This window comes from Chionomys nivalis, chromosome 4 (assembly GCF_950005125.1).
Source record: "Chionomys nivalis chromosome 4, mChiNiv1.1, whole genome shotgun sequence".
Taxonomy (NCBI): Eukaryota; Metazoa; Chordata; class Mammalia; order Rodentia; family Cricetidae; genus Chionomys; species Chionomys nivalis.
This window is the reverse complement of record NC_080089.1, coordinates 48,445,321-48,461,101: the sequence shown is the minus strand read 5'-3', so window position 1 is coordinate 48,461,101 and position 15,781 is coordinate 48,445,321. Positions and strand designations below refer to the sequence as shown.

Below are 15,781 nucleotides of genomic sequence, written 5' to 3'. Positions count from 1 at the left end.
GCTGCAGCTGGACGCCAACCTGGTAGGTCAGGATCCTGACTTGGTTCTTGTGATTTTGTTTCAGGCACAGAACGGACCTTGTTCAGAACATATGGTGGATTCAACACCATCAGTGACCATGAGGTCATAAGAAGGTAGGGATATTTGGAAAAATGCGGCGCACCACACCCGTCTGCGCTCTATGCACCACCATACAGTTCATGAGCCGGGCAAGGGGCTGGAGATTGAAACACACAAAGCCTCACAGACAAGAGACACAGGTCATCCTTCATGCCAGAATGATCCAAGAATGCCCCCCTTTATCGTGTCCAGGGGCAGCTTATATAGGGATAGCCACACCCCAGCCAAACGCACCAGAAACCATTCCCCTGCCCTCAGGAACTCCTGAGGGTCTCGTGCTCAGAGCAGCTGTAGGCACTCATATTAGGGGAAAACAAGTTGTTTACAAGAAATTCAGGATCTGGGGGTTCACAGCTCCCAACAGAAAGAGTCAGATGTCTATCAAGAAAAGGCAGATAGCCATGTGTGTGAAAGCAGTTACTGGCCACACAGGCAAGGCCTTTGGACTCTCTGTCCTTATTCCTCAGTCAGCAGGGTCACCCTTGAAAGAGCACATGCTAATCACCTTGAGCTCTCGGGTCTTTGGCATCATGCTGCAGCTGACAGAGATTGAGCCTGTCACAGGCCCCCTCCATCCTTCCCAACCAGACAAACAGCGCTCCCCCCTGCTTTCCCAGCACCATTTGTAAGATTTTCATTGCCCTCATTTCTCATTCTCTGGTCATTTTAAGGAAGTAGAAGCAGCTGGGTCCTGGTTGACTCCATTTAGAATTTTATCTAAAACAAGACCTACATGGAAGGGGGTGGTATGTGTTTATTTCGTGTTGTGCTAGGATGATCCAGGAGGCTGAGGATCCTGGTGTGAATTTAATGTTTGCATGTCCACTCATCACTGATGGCCCTTGGCTGTCCACCCTTTTCTGTGTTCCCATCCCTGTGTTTTGAGTCTTTGCAATTGATCTGGAACTTTGGAATCAGTGATGAGCAGCCCCTAGGTTGTGGTGACCTGTGGATACGTCTTCTTTCTTTCTTTCTTTCTTTCTTTCTTTCTCTCTTTCTTTCTTTTCTTTTTTTCTATCTGTCTTTCTTCCTTTGAGAGAGAAAGATTTATTGAGAGATCACTATGTAGCCCTGGCTGGTCACTCTGTATGTAGACCACACTGGCCTTGAACTCACAGAGACCTACCTGCCTCTGCCTCCTGGGTGGTGGAATTAAAGGTTTGCACCAGCATGTCCAACTTGGACATGCATTAAAAAAAATCTCTTGACTATCCATTTGATATCCATTGAGTCGGGGCAGAACTCAGGGAAAAGAAAACAAGACTAGTGCCCAGATTCCACATTGCTTTCCCTGTCTTCTCCAGGTGCCTCTTCTCAGCAGGGAAAGATGCAGTTGAGGAGGTTCTCTGCGTGGCTGTTTTGAAGCTCTGGCAAGCAGTGTGTAGTGACAATGGTAAGCCCAGTTCTTCACTGTTACTTGCTAGCTGCATGTCCCAGAAGGAAGAGCTGCATGGTTCAGTCTGGTAGTTCTCCCCAAAGGTCAGCCCTGGGAGGACTGACGTCTATATCCCGTGTCTTTTCCTCCCCAAAAGTATGTGGATCCAAAAAGCAAGTTCTATACTGCATTCCCCAGCCCCCACCTCGTCTTCTTCCTCTTTTGCTCCCCCTTCCTCCTATTTCTCCTCCTCCTAGTCCTTTTTCTCCTTCTTCTCATTGCCCGCCCCCCACCTCAGGACACTGGAATGGAGAGTGGACAAGATCACTGTCAGCATAATGAGTGCTGTCCCCTCCACTCCCCACCACTGCCCATTCCTCTTCCTGCTCTGCGGGTTAATGACTTCTGCTCATGTCGTGAGCAATGGAGATCATTTCCTTTCTCATCTGTTTGAAAATACTTTGGTTTTGCTGACCATGGTGCCCCTTGCAGCCAGAGTCTTGAGATATATGACTACCAGCCAGCATCTTCTGACCCTGATTAGTGTCTGTTACTGAAATAGGAAAATGCCAGATGGATTTTGTCTTGTCAACTCCTAACTTTCTTGATACAATGCTCTCTGGAGATCATTACGTCCTTGCACAGTCTTCCCTTTGTGACTTCCGTGTATATCAAGATTTTAAGTTTTTTTCCTTCATCTCAAAGAAATGTGTTTCACAAGAATAGATTTGCTCTTTGGACAGGAAACATTAGAAATGAGGCCAGTGACAGGGTGGAGCCTGCAGAAATGTGTGTACCCTACCAGCTGGGTGTGAGGAAGCCATCCCGTTTCATTTAGTAGATGGAAGGACAGAGAACTTAAAGTGGGCTGTAGAAAGGCAGCCTATCAGGAAGCCCAGTTACTGGACAGGATCAGTAGGTACAGTCAAGCTCCTCAGTTTATCTCAGAACCCACATTAACAACAACAGAAAGAAACAAAGACAGGTGTGGTGGCATGCTGGGAATGTGGAGACAGGTAGACCCCAGAGCTCGAAGGTCAGCCAGTGTGGCCTAAGTTGGTGATGTCGAGGTCAGTGAAGGCCCTAATCAAAGAGAAAGAAAGAGTCTTGAATGATGCCTGAGTATGACATGTGAGTTATCCTCTGGCCTCTATCCATATGCATACACATACATATGTGCACATGCATGTGCATGCACACACACACACCAAAACCAAGAATTATCAAAGTCCCTTGCTCAGGGCTGTGTGTTTGCCAAGATTCCTGAAGGAAGCTGAGAAAGGCAAAACTTGGTGGCTGTCCTTACTCTCTGTGAGTTAGGCATAATAACCCAGATATGTTTGCTTTTGCGAGCTTTGGAGTTGCTTTAATATATGAGAAATATTGTCACCTGGGGTCTGCACATGCTGGGTCTCAGGCTCATGAACTCTTGACATGCCCAACTTAATACACACAAGCCGCTTTTTTTTTTAAAGAAGCAGAGAATGCACAAAAGCAGAAACATGAGAGTAAATCAGTGGCATATTGTTGAGTCAGAGAGAGAAGTCACTTCCAGCATATCCACAGTGACACACCTCTTTCAACAAGGTCACATCTCCTAATCCTTCCCAAACAGTTCCAACAGGGGACCAAGCATTCAAATATGCAAACCTATGGGAAACATTCGCATTCAAACCACTCCATCTTGAGAATCATTGCTTCCAAAAACCAGGCAGCCAAAACCTTTAACGCAGGAACCTTTGCATATATTTCAGATTCAAACCAGGACACCATCCCTCCGGTCTGTCCTACTGTGTTTCATTACTTATGCTCGCACTCCTGCCATGCCCTGTCTGCTCCCACATGCCTGCTCAGAGCACAAAGCAAGCCAAATTCAGTGTCTGGGAAGAGCACACATTCTGTTATATTTTGGAGGTGTACTTCTCCCGTGATATCATAGTTCCTTAGGAAGAATATAAACGGTTGCTCTGGCCACCGTCTAAAGGCTGATGCTCTGATTATATTTCAGTTAAGCCAAATACTTTTCCTTCATTCATTTCCACATTCCACCCACTGAGAAAGCTTTTATAAGAATGGCTCACTGAATCCTCATTAAAAACTTTTGCAGGTGGGTCATTGTCCTCATCTTACTGATGAGGAAGCAGAGGGCCACAGGAGTTAGTGACTGGCAAAGGGCATCACTCTGCATAGTCAGACATAGAAGGTTAGCTCTGGAGTCCAGTTCTTATAAGTCTTTATCCTGCCTGGAAAATGTGTTAAGAATGAGCCAACTTCCTGTTAGGTGGTGGCGACAGAACTCACTTCAATGCTGTCATGGCAGCTCCAGGCAGATTAACATCTGTATTCTGCAGAGGAAAACCAGCGCCTGCTTGTGACCCACCCAGATATGGCCACCCTGCTGCCTTCCTTCATGACCTCCAGAATCCTGGTTATGCAGCAGCAGAGCCTGGCCCTGCTGCTGCAGCTCACCCAGACAGAGAACGGCCGGAACCAGGTCATCAAGCACCTTGACCTGATCCGGTAAGCCTGTGCTGGTGGGATCTTCCCTATGGCCCCTCGGGTCACCACTGTGTAGACGAAATCAAGCTGCCCATCCCTCCTGCTGTCGCAGGTGTGTATTACCACTAAGCTGGCATGAGTCTTCATGAAAGAAAGTAACAGAAAGAGCCTCTGAGGGAAACCCTATCAGGAAGGTGTCTCGATGAACTCCTGGCTGAACTCAAGACCACGCCCAGTTTTGATTCTGCACAAGCAGAGACCATTGAACTTGACAGGGCAGCACCTCCACAGGCAGACACAGAACCCAGCCTGGAAACTTGCTTCTGCCTTGTTAGACTCAGGCCCAGGTTCCACCCTGTTTCTCCCCTGGCTTTTCCTATGTTCTTCTGTTTGGCACAATGCTAGCATTTTGTTCTGCATGTCTTTCAGCCTTTTCTTAAGTGAGAGAGTATAATTTCATAAAACAAGTACATTTTTGTGGGGTTTTTATAAAGACTGAGACACATGGGGATAGTGTATGCCTGACTTCTAAAGGGATTTTCTAAAACAACTTACCTGGACCACAGTGATTCTTTCTGTTTGTTTGCTTATTACCTATTTATTTAGTGTGTATGGACAGATGTATGTGTTGTATATCTATGTGTGTGTGTGTGCGCGTGCATGCGCGCACGTGTGCATGTACTGAGGGAAGTATACATATCTTTGTGGATGCACTTGTATGTACAGGTGTTCAAGTATATGCTTGCTTGTGAAGGTCAGAGGTCAATCTTGGGTGTTGCTCCTTAGGAACCATCTACTTGTGAGGCCATAGCCCTGTCACTAGGACCAGAGATCTCTGGCTAGGCAAGTCAGGCCAGCTAGCAACCATTAGTGGTCTATCCGTCTCTGCTTCCCTGTGCTGAGATCACAAGAGTGGCTACCATGACCCACTTTTTCAGGTGTGCTGCAGATCAAACTCAGTTCTCAGGCTCGGGTGGTAAGCTCTGTAATTGACTGAGCTCTCTTGGCCCAGATTTTTTATTTTTCAATTTACATTGCTTACTTGTCTTCTGGTTATAAATATGACCATTTGAAATGGATATGCCTTTTTTTTTTTTTTAGAGGTTGAATGTCAGCCATATCCTATGTTTTAAAGTGATAGAAATAACATTCATCATGGACTGCTTTGTAAACGTTTCAGAGTAACTTTGGAGCAGAAGTTAATCTGCCAATTTCTTCCCTGCCATATCGTTTTATCTCCCATGGTAACTTAGGGGAGTGTTACTCCCTGGTCACAGAGTGGGCAGGAGACGCTGCAGCAAATAAGGCCATACCAGCCAGCCGTTCCCTAGTGCTTATTCCCAGGAGCCCAGCTCCTATCTCTGTCCTCTGTAAGAAAAGGAGCTGGATCTCTCTGGACCAGGAGGAGCCCTCTCACCTGTCCATCTGGTGAGGAGTCCACTGTGTGCCAAGGACAAGGTGGTCTCCATCTCCCCGTTTTCATCATGTCACAGCCCCAGTGATTTCTAGGAAAGACGTTGGCAACCCAGAAGCTCTGCCCAGTAGGCAGGGGATTGCTAGGGAAGGTCTCCCAGGGCACTTGGTACTTTTCAGATGACCCTGCAGCCAACAGCTCAATCCCTTCATCAGGTGTTATTTCCTCTTAAGCCAGCCATCCTTTGTCTCTGAACAGTGATGGCTGTAGTTGTCTTAAGACTTCTGCTATCTCTGAGTGACCAGCGTCTCAGTTTGAACTCCTCTAGTGCTGTAGCTCGCTGTGGTACATACAGTCTTGCCTACTCTTAGGTCAGGAGGGGATCTCAGCTTATGGCTTTCAGGCACACTAGTCTTGCTGATGTCCATCTTCAGGTAAGTTACTGGTTCCCTGTGCTGAGACGATACTGTTTGAAGCAGGACAGGGCAGTGCACACATCACAGATGGATACAGGTCCCATTCCTCCCCAGATATGAACTGGCAGGAACAGGCTTCCCACTTTGTAGGAAGCACTGGGATTTTAGATTCTCACAGTCCAGTGTTTAATCCTTGTATGCGTTTTTATTATTCTTTTGACGTGGGAAAAATAATACATTGCCTTGTCTGTACTGCACACATGGGATGACATTTAAGAGGACGGTGGGGAGCTAGAGAGATGACTTGGCAGTTAAGAGCATGTTCTACTCTTGCAGGGGACCAGAGTTTGGTTCCCAGAACCAATATTGAAGAGTCCATAACCACCCCTAACTCCAACTGCATATCTGATGTCTTCTTCTGGCCTCTTAGAGCATCTGCATACAAATATGCAACACATACACACACACACACAAACAATCATAATTACTTATTTTAAAAAAGTATGCTAGGCACTCCTACTTCCTTACTAGCCCTTGCTAGTAAGGTTCAGTTCTCAGCACACTGTCTTTTGCCCTCCAAAACAAACCAACCAACCAACAAACAAACAAAACCCAGAGATATGTCTGTGTTAGTTTAGATCTGTTTCTCCTGCCTCATGCGACAATTTGACCACAAGGAGCTTAAGAAAGACAGAGCCTGTCATGTTTTTCTCACATAATAAGAAGAAGCTAAGCAGAGTAACCTGTCGCTTAAGGACCCCAACATCAAGGTCGCTGTCCTTCTCTTTACCTTTATTTTTCCCTTGGTGTGATGCCAAGCCTCATATTCCCCTGTCTAACACCGCTTAGCACCCGCTAGGTCTGCTTTCTTCGTTAAGCAAAGCTGCCATTTATTTAGGATTGGTAGACCCGTGTCCTGGGCTACCCAGGAAGCCAGGGGGGTGGTAGCTTCTGGAGCAGAGTCAGGCAGGTTGGAAGGAGGAGGTAGTGACTGTGAGGTTGCCCATCTAATAGCTGCCACCACCGTAAAACAACTCCCCAGCATCCATATCTGACTCTGGAAATAAGCCTAATAATGTCTTAATCATCATTTTCTCTCTCTTTAGGGTAGATTGTTGAAAGTCTTAAACTGGGACAGTAGTGAAATGATTGGTTCCATGAGCCCATTCTCTGAATTGTGATCCATCCACTGGGGCAACTGCCTGTCAAAAGAGCAGAAAATATGTCTCTGAGCAAGAGGAGGTGAACAGGGACACACTGTCCTCTGTGGGTAATGAGAGTGGTTAGGGGAAGTGTTTTGTCACATGGTGAGGGAGCTTTCTTGTTTATGTCTCCTAAGACTAAACCAGGATGACCCTGACTGTTGTCTGTCCTTGGTGCTATTCAGGTTCATCAGCATTCATCTTCAGGACCAAGAAAACAGAGTTAAATTGGTGTAGGAGGAATTTGGACTAACTCCAAAGCAAATTATTTCTGATGGATGAGCGCTAGAGTACACTCTTGAGGAAGTCAAGGATTTGCAGAGGCTTGAGAACACCTGAGCTTTAGATACCATCTAGCCCATCCCCATCCAGCATGGGTGCCCCTCTGCAGTGCTCCAACCCAGTCCATGCACGCTCCTCTCTAGGGAAGACCCAACACTTTCACTGTCTGTTTCCTTTCGACTTGGGCCAGGCATTAAGACAGCTCAGAGACTGGAGGTCTTCCCAGCTAAGGAGGATGTGATACACCTCCCCAGGCAATCCATCTACTGCCAGAATTACCCTATGAATTGCCTATCCCATGGCTCTCTGACCCAAGGACAGCCCAGATGATGGAGGATCTGAAGAATGCATCAAATTCTGCCACTTCCCAGCACTAGGGGCCACACACTAGGCTTTTCCAATTCAAGCACCCCACTTCCTATATCAATTCTTGGGTGATTCAGCCCTTCCCAGAACAATCTATTAATCACATTCTGTCCCTTAAAAGTGAGTGCCTGCTACGCTCCCAGATAGCCAAGCCATAGGCTATTTCCTGTCTTGCTGTCACCCCACTGCCCTGAGGCATTTGGTCCTTTTGACCAGACCCTTCTTGAAACATCATACCATGGCTGTCAGGATATCATATATCCTGTAATCAGAAACTTTCCTGTCCCACGCTGTCCTGCAGTCATTTCCGCGTAAGAGACTTAGAGACTTAATAGTAATTGTAAATGGTTGGTGGTTCAGGGTTATTACTATCAAGCTTTATATTTATATATATATTTAGATTAACCCATGCCTATTCATTTATGTACCACCATCTGGTACATGACTTACCGGTAGCAAGATGCTCTGGCATCTTGCTCCTTGAGTGGCTGCTGGTGTCTTCCAGACTCTGTCCTTCTTCTCCTGTATATCTGCCTGGATTTCTTGCCTGGCTCTACCCTGCCTTGACATAAAAAAAAAAAAAACCAGCTTTATTTATCAACCAATGAGAGCAACACATATTCACAACATACAAAATGACATCCCACAGTACACCCCGTTCCTCCTCCCCCCTTTCTAGTTCTTCCTTCATGGTTCCCTGTACCAATCCCCCTTGTGCCTTCATGCAAGCCAGCAACTCCAGAATCTTACATTGGCTGTTTTCTTGTCTTGGACTTTAAGAGACAGAGACTGTCCCCTCTTGTGGGTTAGATGGAAGCATCCACTGTTACTAGATCCTGTCTCCTTCTCTCTGAATAGCATACCAAATAAAATGTGATTTTTTTTTGCCCCTTCTCTTTCACCTGGATTTCCTGTCTTCACATAGGCATCTCACTACCCATTCGCCTAGGAGTTCTGTAGTTGACTTGCCCCACCTTCACCACAGGCAATAAGACAGCAGCTTGCCAGTTCTTGCTCATTAGCATCTCCTGAGTCATCCTTGTTATTCTTCTCCTTGGTGTCTTATCATTCCTTCTCAGTCTCTTAATACCTTCTCCTTTTTAACAGCACCTCTCATGCTGCCGCTGCCACAGCCCAGTTCCGTGACTTTTCTGTCAGGACAACCACACATCTCACTGGTGGGATTCTCTGTCCCCCTGTCCTACCTTCCCCAATCTGGCCTCCATTAAGCCAGCCAAAAGATGTTTCTAAAATGCACATTAGTCCTGTTATTTTCCTCTTAAAACTCTAAAGTGACTCTCCATTGCCTGTAAGACTATCTTTAACTCATGAGATACAATGTCTAGAAGTCACCTGGGACTTGGCTAAAGTGCAGCCTCCCAGAGATTTGAAGTTTAGAGTTGTCTAGAAATCTGTGCCCTACTCTACCCCTACCACTATCATCCAGAAAGCCACCTACCCATCACACTTTGGAGAAGGTGAACCTTGGGAGTTTAATCCAAACTTCGTTGAAGACTCTAGAAGACCCATCATGAACTGGGCTTCGTCTAGTTCCCTCACCTCCCTGCTCCCTATTCTCCTGCATCCTAAGAACTGATAGCAATGAGCTGCTAGATGTCCCCAGAGATGTCTCATGTTTGAGAGTACCTCAGGGCGTTTTGTCTGACATGTTCTGTCCTGTCTCCATGTGTCTGACACTGGCCCACAAGCTTGCTAATGCCAGAACAGTGTCTCGTTTCATCTTTGTAATCCTAGAACCCACCTCGTTGCCTGGACAGTAGTCAGTGGCAGTTTAGCACAATTGGTTGAATGAATACATGATAGTAACTATCACTGTTCTCTGAAGGTGGAGCTAAGACATCATTTCTGTGGCAGCAGCCTTTTCATCTCCAGCCCCTGCACAGCTCCCGATGGGTAGACTCTGAGGCCTTAGCATGAGTCTGTTCTAGCACATTCCTAATGCTTTCCTTCACTGTACGTGTGTCACTGTAGACCAGAAACTAGGTGCTGAGCACAGTAGGTAGCATGCCAGAGATGCTCAGTTTCCTGGAGGGAAAACAAATCTTTCATTTCTGGTGTTCTAACAGTAGGTCCTCTTCAGGCAGCTTGAGGTTTCATAGCTTTTTCTGACACCTGAACTGAACTGCTTTCCCAGGCTCTCTTTACGATCATCTCAAAACCCTTGAACCTTTTCTGGGCGAATCAGTAACCAAAGTGAATCTTCCAGCTCCGTTCCTCACTTACAATCTCCAGCTCTCAGTGGAGGACTCTATTAAACCCATCTGCTAAATTCAGCAGCCCATCAAGATCTTGTGAAATAGTTATTCCATCGCCTGTCTCATTAGGGGGCCATCCCACTTTAGTTATGAGCCGATTAGTGAGTGTGCCATGTAGATGTCATCCAAGTTAATAAACTTGACCGAGACACAGCCACAGGGCAGAGCTCCAGAAACTCCTTCCTTCCAAGCTGCTGTCTGATAATTGGCGAACTTACATTACAACTGTTTAGCAACCTGAGAATTCACACAGAGTGCTGCAGCCTTCCTGAAGGATGGTGTCCACGGGTGGGTAAGGGTCCGGGTCTCCTGGCTGGGCACGGTCGGTTCATCCCTCAGCTTTTCTTTCCCAGATGCCGAGGCTTTACTGGGCTCCTTACAAGAGAACCTTATTGGAGACTCTGAGTTTGAAGATGGCCCATTCAGAGTTATGTGTGCTGTTGTTTTTAAATGGCTCTTTTCAGACTGTGTGAAGCACTGCTGTCATTTCTGGACTTCTCAGACAAGAAGGCCAATACAGCCATCGGGCTACTCACAGATTTGGCTCTAGAAGAAAGGTAATTGTTTTGTTTGGTTTCTATAGAATGGCAGTTCTTCGACCCATGTTAAACTTTATGGTTTTTGAAAAATGCCACCATCTACGGAGACTAGACAAATCTCCAGGTGAGCGTTACAAGATGCGCTGAGCGAGGACACCGATGGCTTCCAGAGGGCAATGGCCATCCAGTCTCAGCCCAGCCCCTCCATGTGGAGGGTGACCCAGTCCTCAGTGGGCGTGGAGGCCATGACACACAGTCATCCTTTCGTTCTATCAGTTCTGCATCTGTGGATTCAATCAACCACGGATCAAAAGTACTTCTAAAAGTCTCTGTACTGAACATGCCCTTTCCTTATCATCCCCTAACCAAGACATAGTGGGTATTCACATAACACTTTACATTGCTCCAGTACCATAGCTACAAATGTTGAGACATGGCTCAGTTTCCAGGGGGTTATAATAGGTTATGTACATACTGTCTCATTCTGTGGAAGGAACCTGGGCAGCAGCACGGCTTTGTATTTGTAGGGTCCTTGGACCAGTCTCATGCAGACACCCGGAGGATGGCTACTGAAAACAGTGCTTCTTGCAGTGAGATGCCGGCTGTGCCTCAGGGAAACTTCCCGCCTCTTGGCCAGTGCCTGGTGCATGATAACTGCTGGGAAATTTGTGTTGAATGAATATAAGTGAGCAAGCAGAGGAGAAGGAACAGGGAAATGTAGCCTCCTCTTTGGTTGCCAATAATACTGAATAGCTAGTTATCTCTTCCTGACTGTTTGTTTTGGTTTTAGCTGCTGGGGGAAGATGGTAAAAATCCTAGATTTTTTAGAATTGTTATAAATTCTTAAGTCATTTCTTATGAGCTTTGAAAACATTTGTTGCACCCATTGTGAGCCTTGCCTGGAAAGAGTCAGGGAGGAATGAGTTAATACGCTCACAGGCTCACAGGTGCCAGCTCACATTGCACATGACACCAGCACATGGTGATGTATGTCTGGGCCTGCTCAGCAGCTGTGATGAGTGAACATGTGTTCCCTGTTCCCACCTGCACTGGGCATGTGGAACATACAAACCCAGAGCAGAAAGAAGGGTTGTAGTCAATTTGACAGAGCCGGGGAGTTCTAGCTACTTCTGCTTACAAGAGCTGGTGCCCGAGACCTGCTGTCTGACATCAAAGATTATTCTCTAGGCTTAGAAAACATAAGTTACGTGATAATTTTAGGCACACAGAACAAATCATGAGTGCATACCAGAAGTCATGTCACGTAGGCCCTGTCTGTAGCTCTCTGAGATGTCGCCTGAGATGACAGCCTTGAGGCGTACTTTGTGTCACTTAAAACTTACCCTAGCTGATGTTTTCCCCACAGATTTCAAGTCTGGTTCCAGGCCAACCTTCCAGGTGTCCTGCCCGCACTCACAGGTGTTCTGGTGAGCAAACCCCAGTCCTCTCCGCTGTGGCAGGCACTTCTTAGCCAGGACAGAGCCGACGAAACACAATTTACATCCCAGCACCCGTGCTGTCTCTCAGCCTGATTAGTCATTTATCCACAGCTGGAGTTTACACAGTTCTCCGTTATTAAAAGAACTCAACCACTGCAGACAGAACAAATAGCAGTGGCCAAGGGGCAGAACTGGCTGCAGGGGAAAAGATGCTCCAGTGGGTTATGTCTTACCTGACGGTATTGAGAGAGCAGCTCTCTACCAGAGTCCTCCTTAGCACAAAGTAGTGTCTTCAGGAAAGGGTGTGACTCTGTTGCCTGGGAGGAAATCACCCTATCAGGACAAGGGTAGCCATGTGAGGAATGAAGCAAGGGCTCTCCTGGGGGAGCATGCTGTGTGAGGGGAGTCATAAAAAAATTCAGGAGACCCCATGGGAGCATAACCACACCCCAACATTTTGCAGCTGGTTGGTGTAGAAGCCAAGCTTGTGACTCCATCATGTGACAGGGTGACTTCATTCATGTCACTGTGTGACAGTAGACTAGGTGTCTGATTCCTAGCCTTTTGGTGAGCAAGAGACACATCTAGAAAGGCCAATGGCATCATTTATCTGCTGTCTGTGACGTCACTGTCTCTGAATTCATTTGTAGAAGCGAGAGCCCAAGTTAACCAACCCCTCAGCCCTCTGCCAATGTATTGCCCTAATGGGAAACATCAGTGCTGAGCCTACTGCCCGAAGACACATGATAGCTTGTGAAGAATTTGGAGATGCCTGTTTGGACCTCCTGGTATCACAGCCTTTCTATTTAAACTTGGTCTCCCATCCTCCAGTGATGCACTGGCTTCTTATAATTATTCTGTTTCCCAGGACCTAGGGACTGTTTGACTTATGGCTGCTGTAGCTATAGGCCTCCAAAATCCTCTAGATTAAGTCTCCCTGACTCTAGAGTAATTTTGAAGCTTTTCTGATGGAGCTTGTCACCCATTTCCACAGCCCAGTTTTCAGTGCAATCCCAAGGCCCACTGAGCCAGAGTGCTATAGCCAATGTGTCCAAGACACCTTCTATTGCTCCTAAACTGATGCTAATTCCTAGTGTCTGCACTTCCGCCATTCTGTCAAGTCCAAGTATTGACAATACATGGGCCGTGGGTGTCTCAAGACACTTGTCTAAGGTGTCTCAAGACCACGAAAAGCTGCAAAGCAGCAAGAAGGTTGATGACCTTGTTTTGTTTCCAGGTCAAGTGTGAGGAGGAGATGGACGTGTTCAGAGAGGTTGCATATACTCTCCTAGGACTCATCATGAACTTGTGTCTTGAGGGTCCCTTCCTCTCTCAGGTACAGTGTTCTTGTCACCTTCCCTGGAGCCCTGGGACAGACATGTTGTGTTGGCTCATTCATGTATTCATGAAGTGAACAGAAGCGTGTGGCCCAGAACAGTCACAGTCTAGGAATATGGAGGGCTGGGGGGATGCTCTGTCGCTCTACTGAGGGTAAGAGTCTCTCTCATCTTCATTCAGAGGGCTGTGCCATGTGCGCAGAACAGCCCCTACCAGGGCTGCATTTCAAGAGTCAAATAAACTGTGTCCTCTGCTATGGAATCACTGTCCAGAATTAGAGGAGACACATGGGAGCAATAAAAGAAGCCCCTGTGACAGAAATAGGGACATGAATATTGTGGTTTCAAGAGGGAGTAGTTGGCTCTGTTTGATTGCTTGGAAGACATTCTCCAGAAGATTCTATTTGAGCTATAAAAAAAATGCCACCCCATTCCCCATGTTTATAGATATGGGCGGTGGACATGAGCCGGAAGTGCCTGTCTCTACTGAACAGCCAGGATGGAGGAATCCTGACAGTAAGTTTCTCTAGCGAGCCAACTAACAGTTTCCTGTTCTAGTGCTTACCCTATCTGCAGTCACCATCTTTGAAATCTCTGTAACTCAGAGGTACAGTGTGGGTGAACTCAGAGGCATGCCCACAAACACACAAATGACAAATTCTGCCTTCAGTCTGAGAGGATTTGGTGACTGCTCCTTCTACATTTACACGTGAACCTTGTAGAGTCCAGAAACCACGTTAAGAATGTCTTGACTGTGTGGTCTAGAATCCAGCCATTGAATGCAATCTTTATTATATTTCAAGAGATCCTTCAGCGGCGTGTGCCAGAATGATTCCTAAATTCTGTTCTAACACTTGGCTGAGCAAACGGAAGACAGTCCCGTGGATAGGGCAGTGCACATGGAGAAGAGTGTTAGCATGATTCTGGAGGCCTTTGGGCGCCATCTTAGGGCACACTCTTCACTTACTCATGTTTCTGTCAGTGCGGGACCTAAAGCCTGGACAGACAAAGTGACATTCAGTACAGGTGTCAGAAAATAGCCCCTTAAAAACTGCAGGCAGAGGGATTGGTTTCAGACCTCCCCAAGTTGTTCTTGTGGCAGGCAGACACACACACACACATATACACTCATACACACAAAAAACACATGCACTCATACACACAAAAACAAACACACAAACACATACTAACACATACACATACACTCACACACATATAATAACACACACACAATAATAAATAATTATAATTTTAAGATTTTTAAAATGAAACAATAGCTGGGAAATAAATGAAATCTCCCAGGAAGTTGAACCAAAAGCCAGAGACTTGGAAAGATAAAGGTGAATGAAAACTGAAAACTCCAAAGGTTGGTCCTGAAAGTGGAGCTTTTCTAGGGAGGACCCTACTGATGCTGAGGACTGGGAGGCACCCTGAAAGGACTGATTCTCAGGGTTGAGATCCTGTATAAAGCTGAACCATCTGGGTCTCTGTACAAGGAAGCAGTATTTCCAGGCCTTTGAACTGCCTGCCTGGCAGGTTTATTAAAAAAGAACTATGTTTGTTGTGTGTTCCTTGGCCTTTATATTATTCAACAATCAAGGAATAGATTTTTTTTTTGCCTAATCAAACTCCTCCCTGTTAACTTTTAAAGGTCATCAGCATTTCTGGAAGAGGTGTTTACTCATCCTCTCTGTGTCCCCTCAGAGAGCCGCAGGCGTTCTGAGCCGGACCCTCTGTTCCTCTCTAGCCATCGTGGAGGAGGCGCTGGCAGCAGGTGTGGTGAAGAAGATGATTAAATTCCTGCAGGTAAAGTAACCCAACTGCTTACACCTCCTTGAATGTCCTGAGACACCTGTTCAACTCGGGAGAGCAGGATGAAGGTGGGCTTTGTTCAGTTAATGTGCCGCGATGTTATCCCCGCTGGACTAGTGAGCCTCTTCTGCCTGTCTGTCTGGACAGTACCCTGGACAGCAACAAAGACCCAAAGACCGTTGAACAAATAAGCAAACTGTTCTTTATCTACAGTGATGAAAATGGCTTGCCCTCCAAGTCCAGCTTCAAAACACAGTCTCTGTCCTTGAGCAAGGTGCTTTGAATGCCTTTCTGCAAGGCTTCTTAGGCCAATTATTTTGTTCACAGACTCCTGGTACCTTCTGTCCTTATCTGGAATGCATTGGTGGTAACTCTATTTGTGAACTACGGAGGCTGCAGAGTTGTCATGTGACCAAAGGATGTTGGAATTTCCTGAATTGAGGGCAGTGAATCCAAGAGAGGAACTAGATTCACCTGGGAAGGCAGAGCAAATTCTCAGGTGGTGGGTGCTGCCTCTAGATCCCACTTGAGCTCTGCAAGGCTCACCCACGGTAGTGCCGCAAGGGTACAAAACCTTGGGCTGAGTAGGGCAGGAAGCAAACTCTACAGTGGACAAGATGCTGCCAGGCTAGGACAGATGACAAGGGGGCAGAAGGGAGGAGCTCAGTTAAAACTGATACTTGATCACTACCTGTCATTGTTGC

At 46.5% G+C, this 15,781-nt stretch overlaps 1 protein-coding gene across 1 annotated transcript in view; it reads left to right on the top strand.

The window, feature by feature from the left end:
- Ttc12 (tetratricopeptide repeat domain 12) overlaps positions 1-15,781 on the top strand; it is a 43,379-nt gene that overhangs the window by 23,859 nt on the left and 3,739 nt on the right. The window contains exons 11-19 of the mRNA XM_057768206.1: positions 65-134; positions 1,425-1,513; positions 3,847-4,015; positions 10,415-10,507; positions 11,856-11,916; positions 12,579-12,716; positions 13,166-13,264; positions 13,713-13,781; positions 14,970-15,071. Coding sequence (XP_057624189.1) covers positions 65-134; positions 1,425-1,513; positions 3,847-4,015; positions 10,415-10,507; positions 11,856-11,916; positions 12,579-12,716; positions 13,166-13,264; positions 13,713-13,781; positions 14,970-15,071 — 890 coding nt within the window. The remainder of the gene's footprint in view (positions 1-64; positions 135-1,424; positions 1,514-3,846; positions 4,016-10,414; positions 10,508-11,855; positions 11,917-12,578; positions 12,717-13,165; positions 13,265-13,712; positions 13,782-14,969; positions 15,072-15,781) is intronic.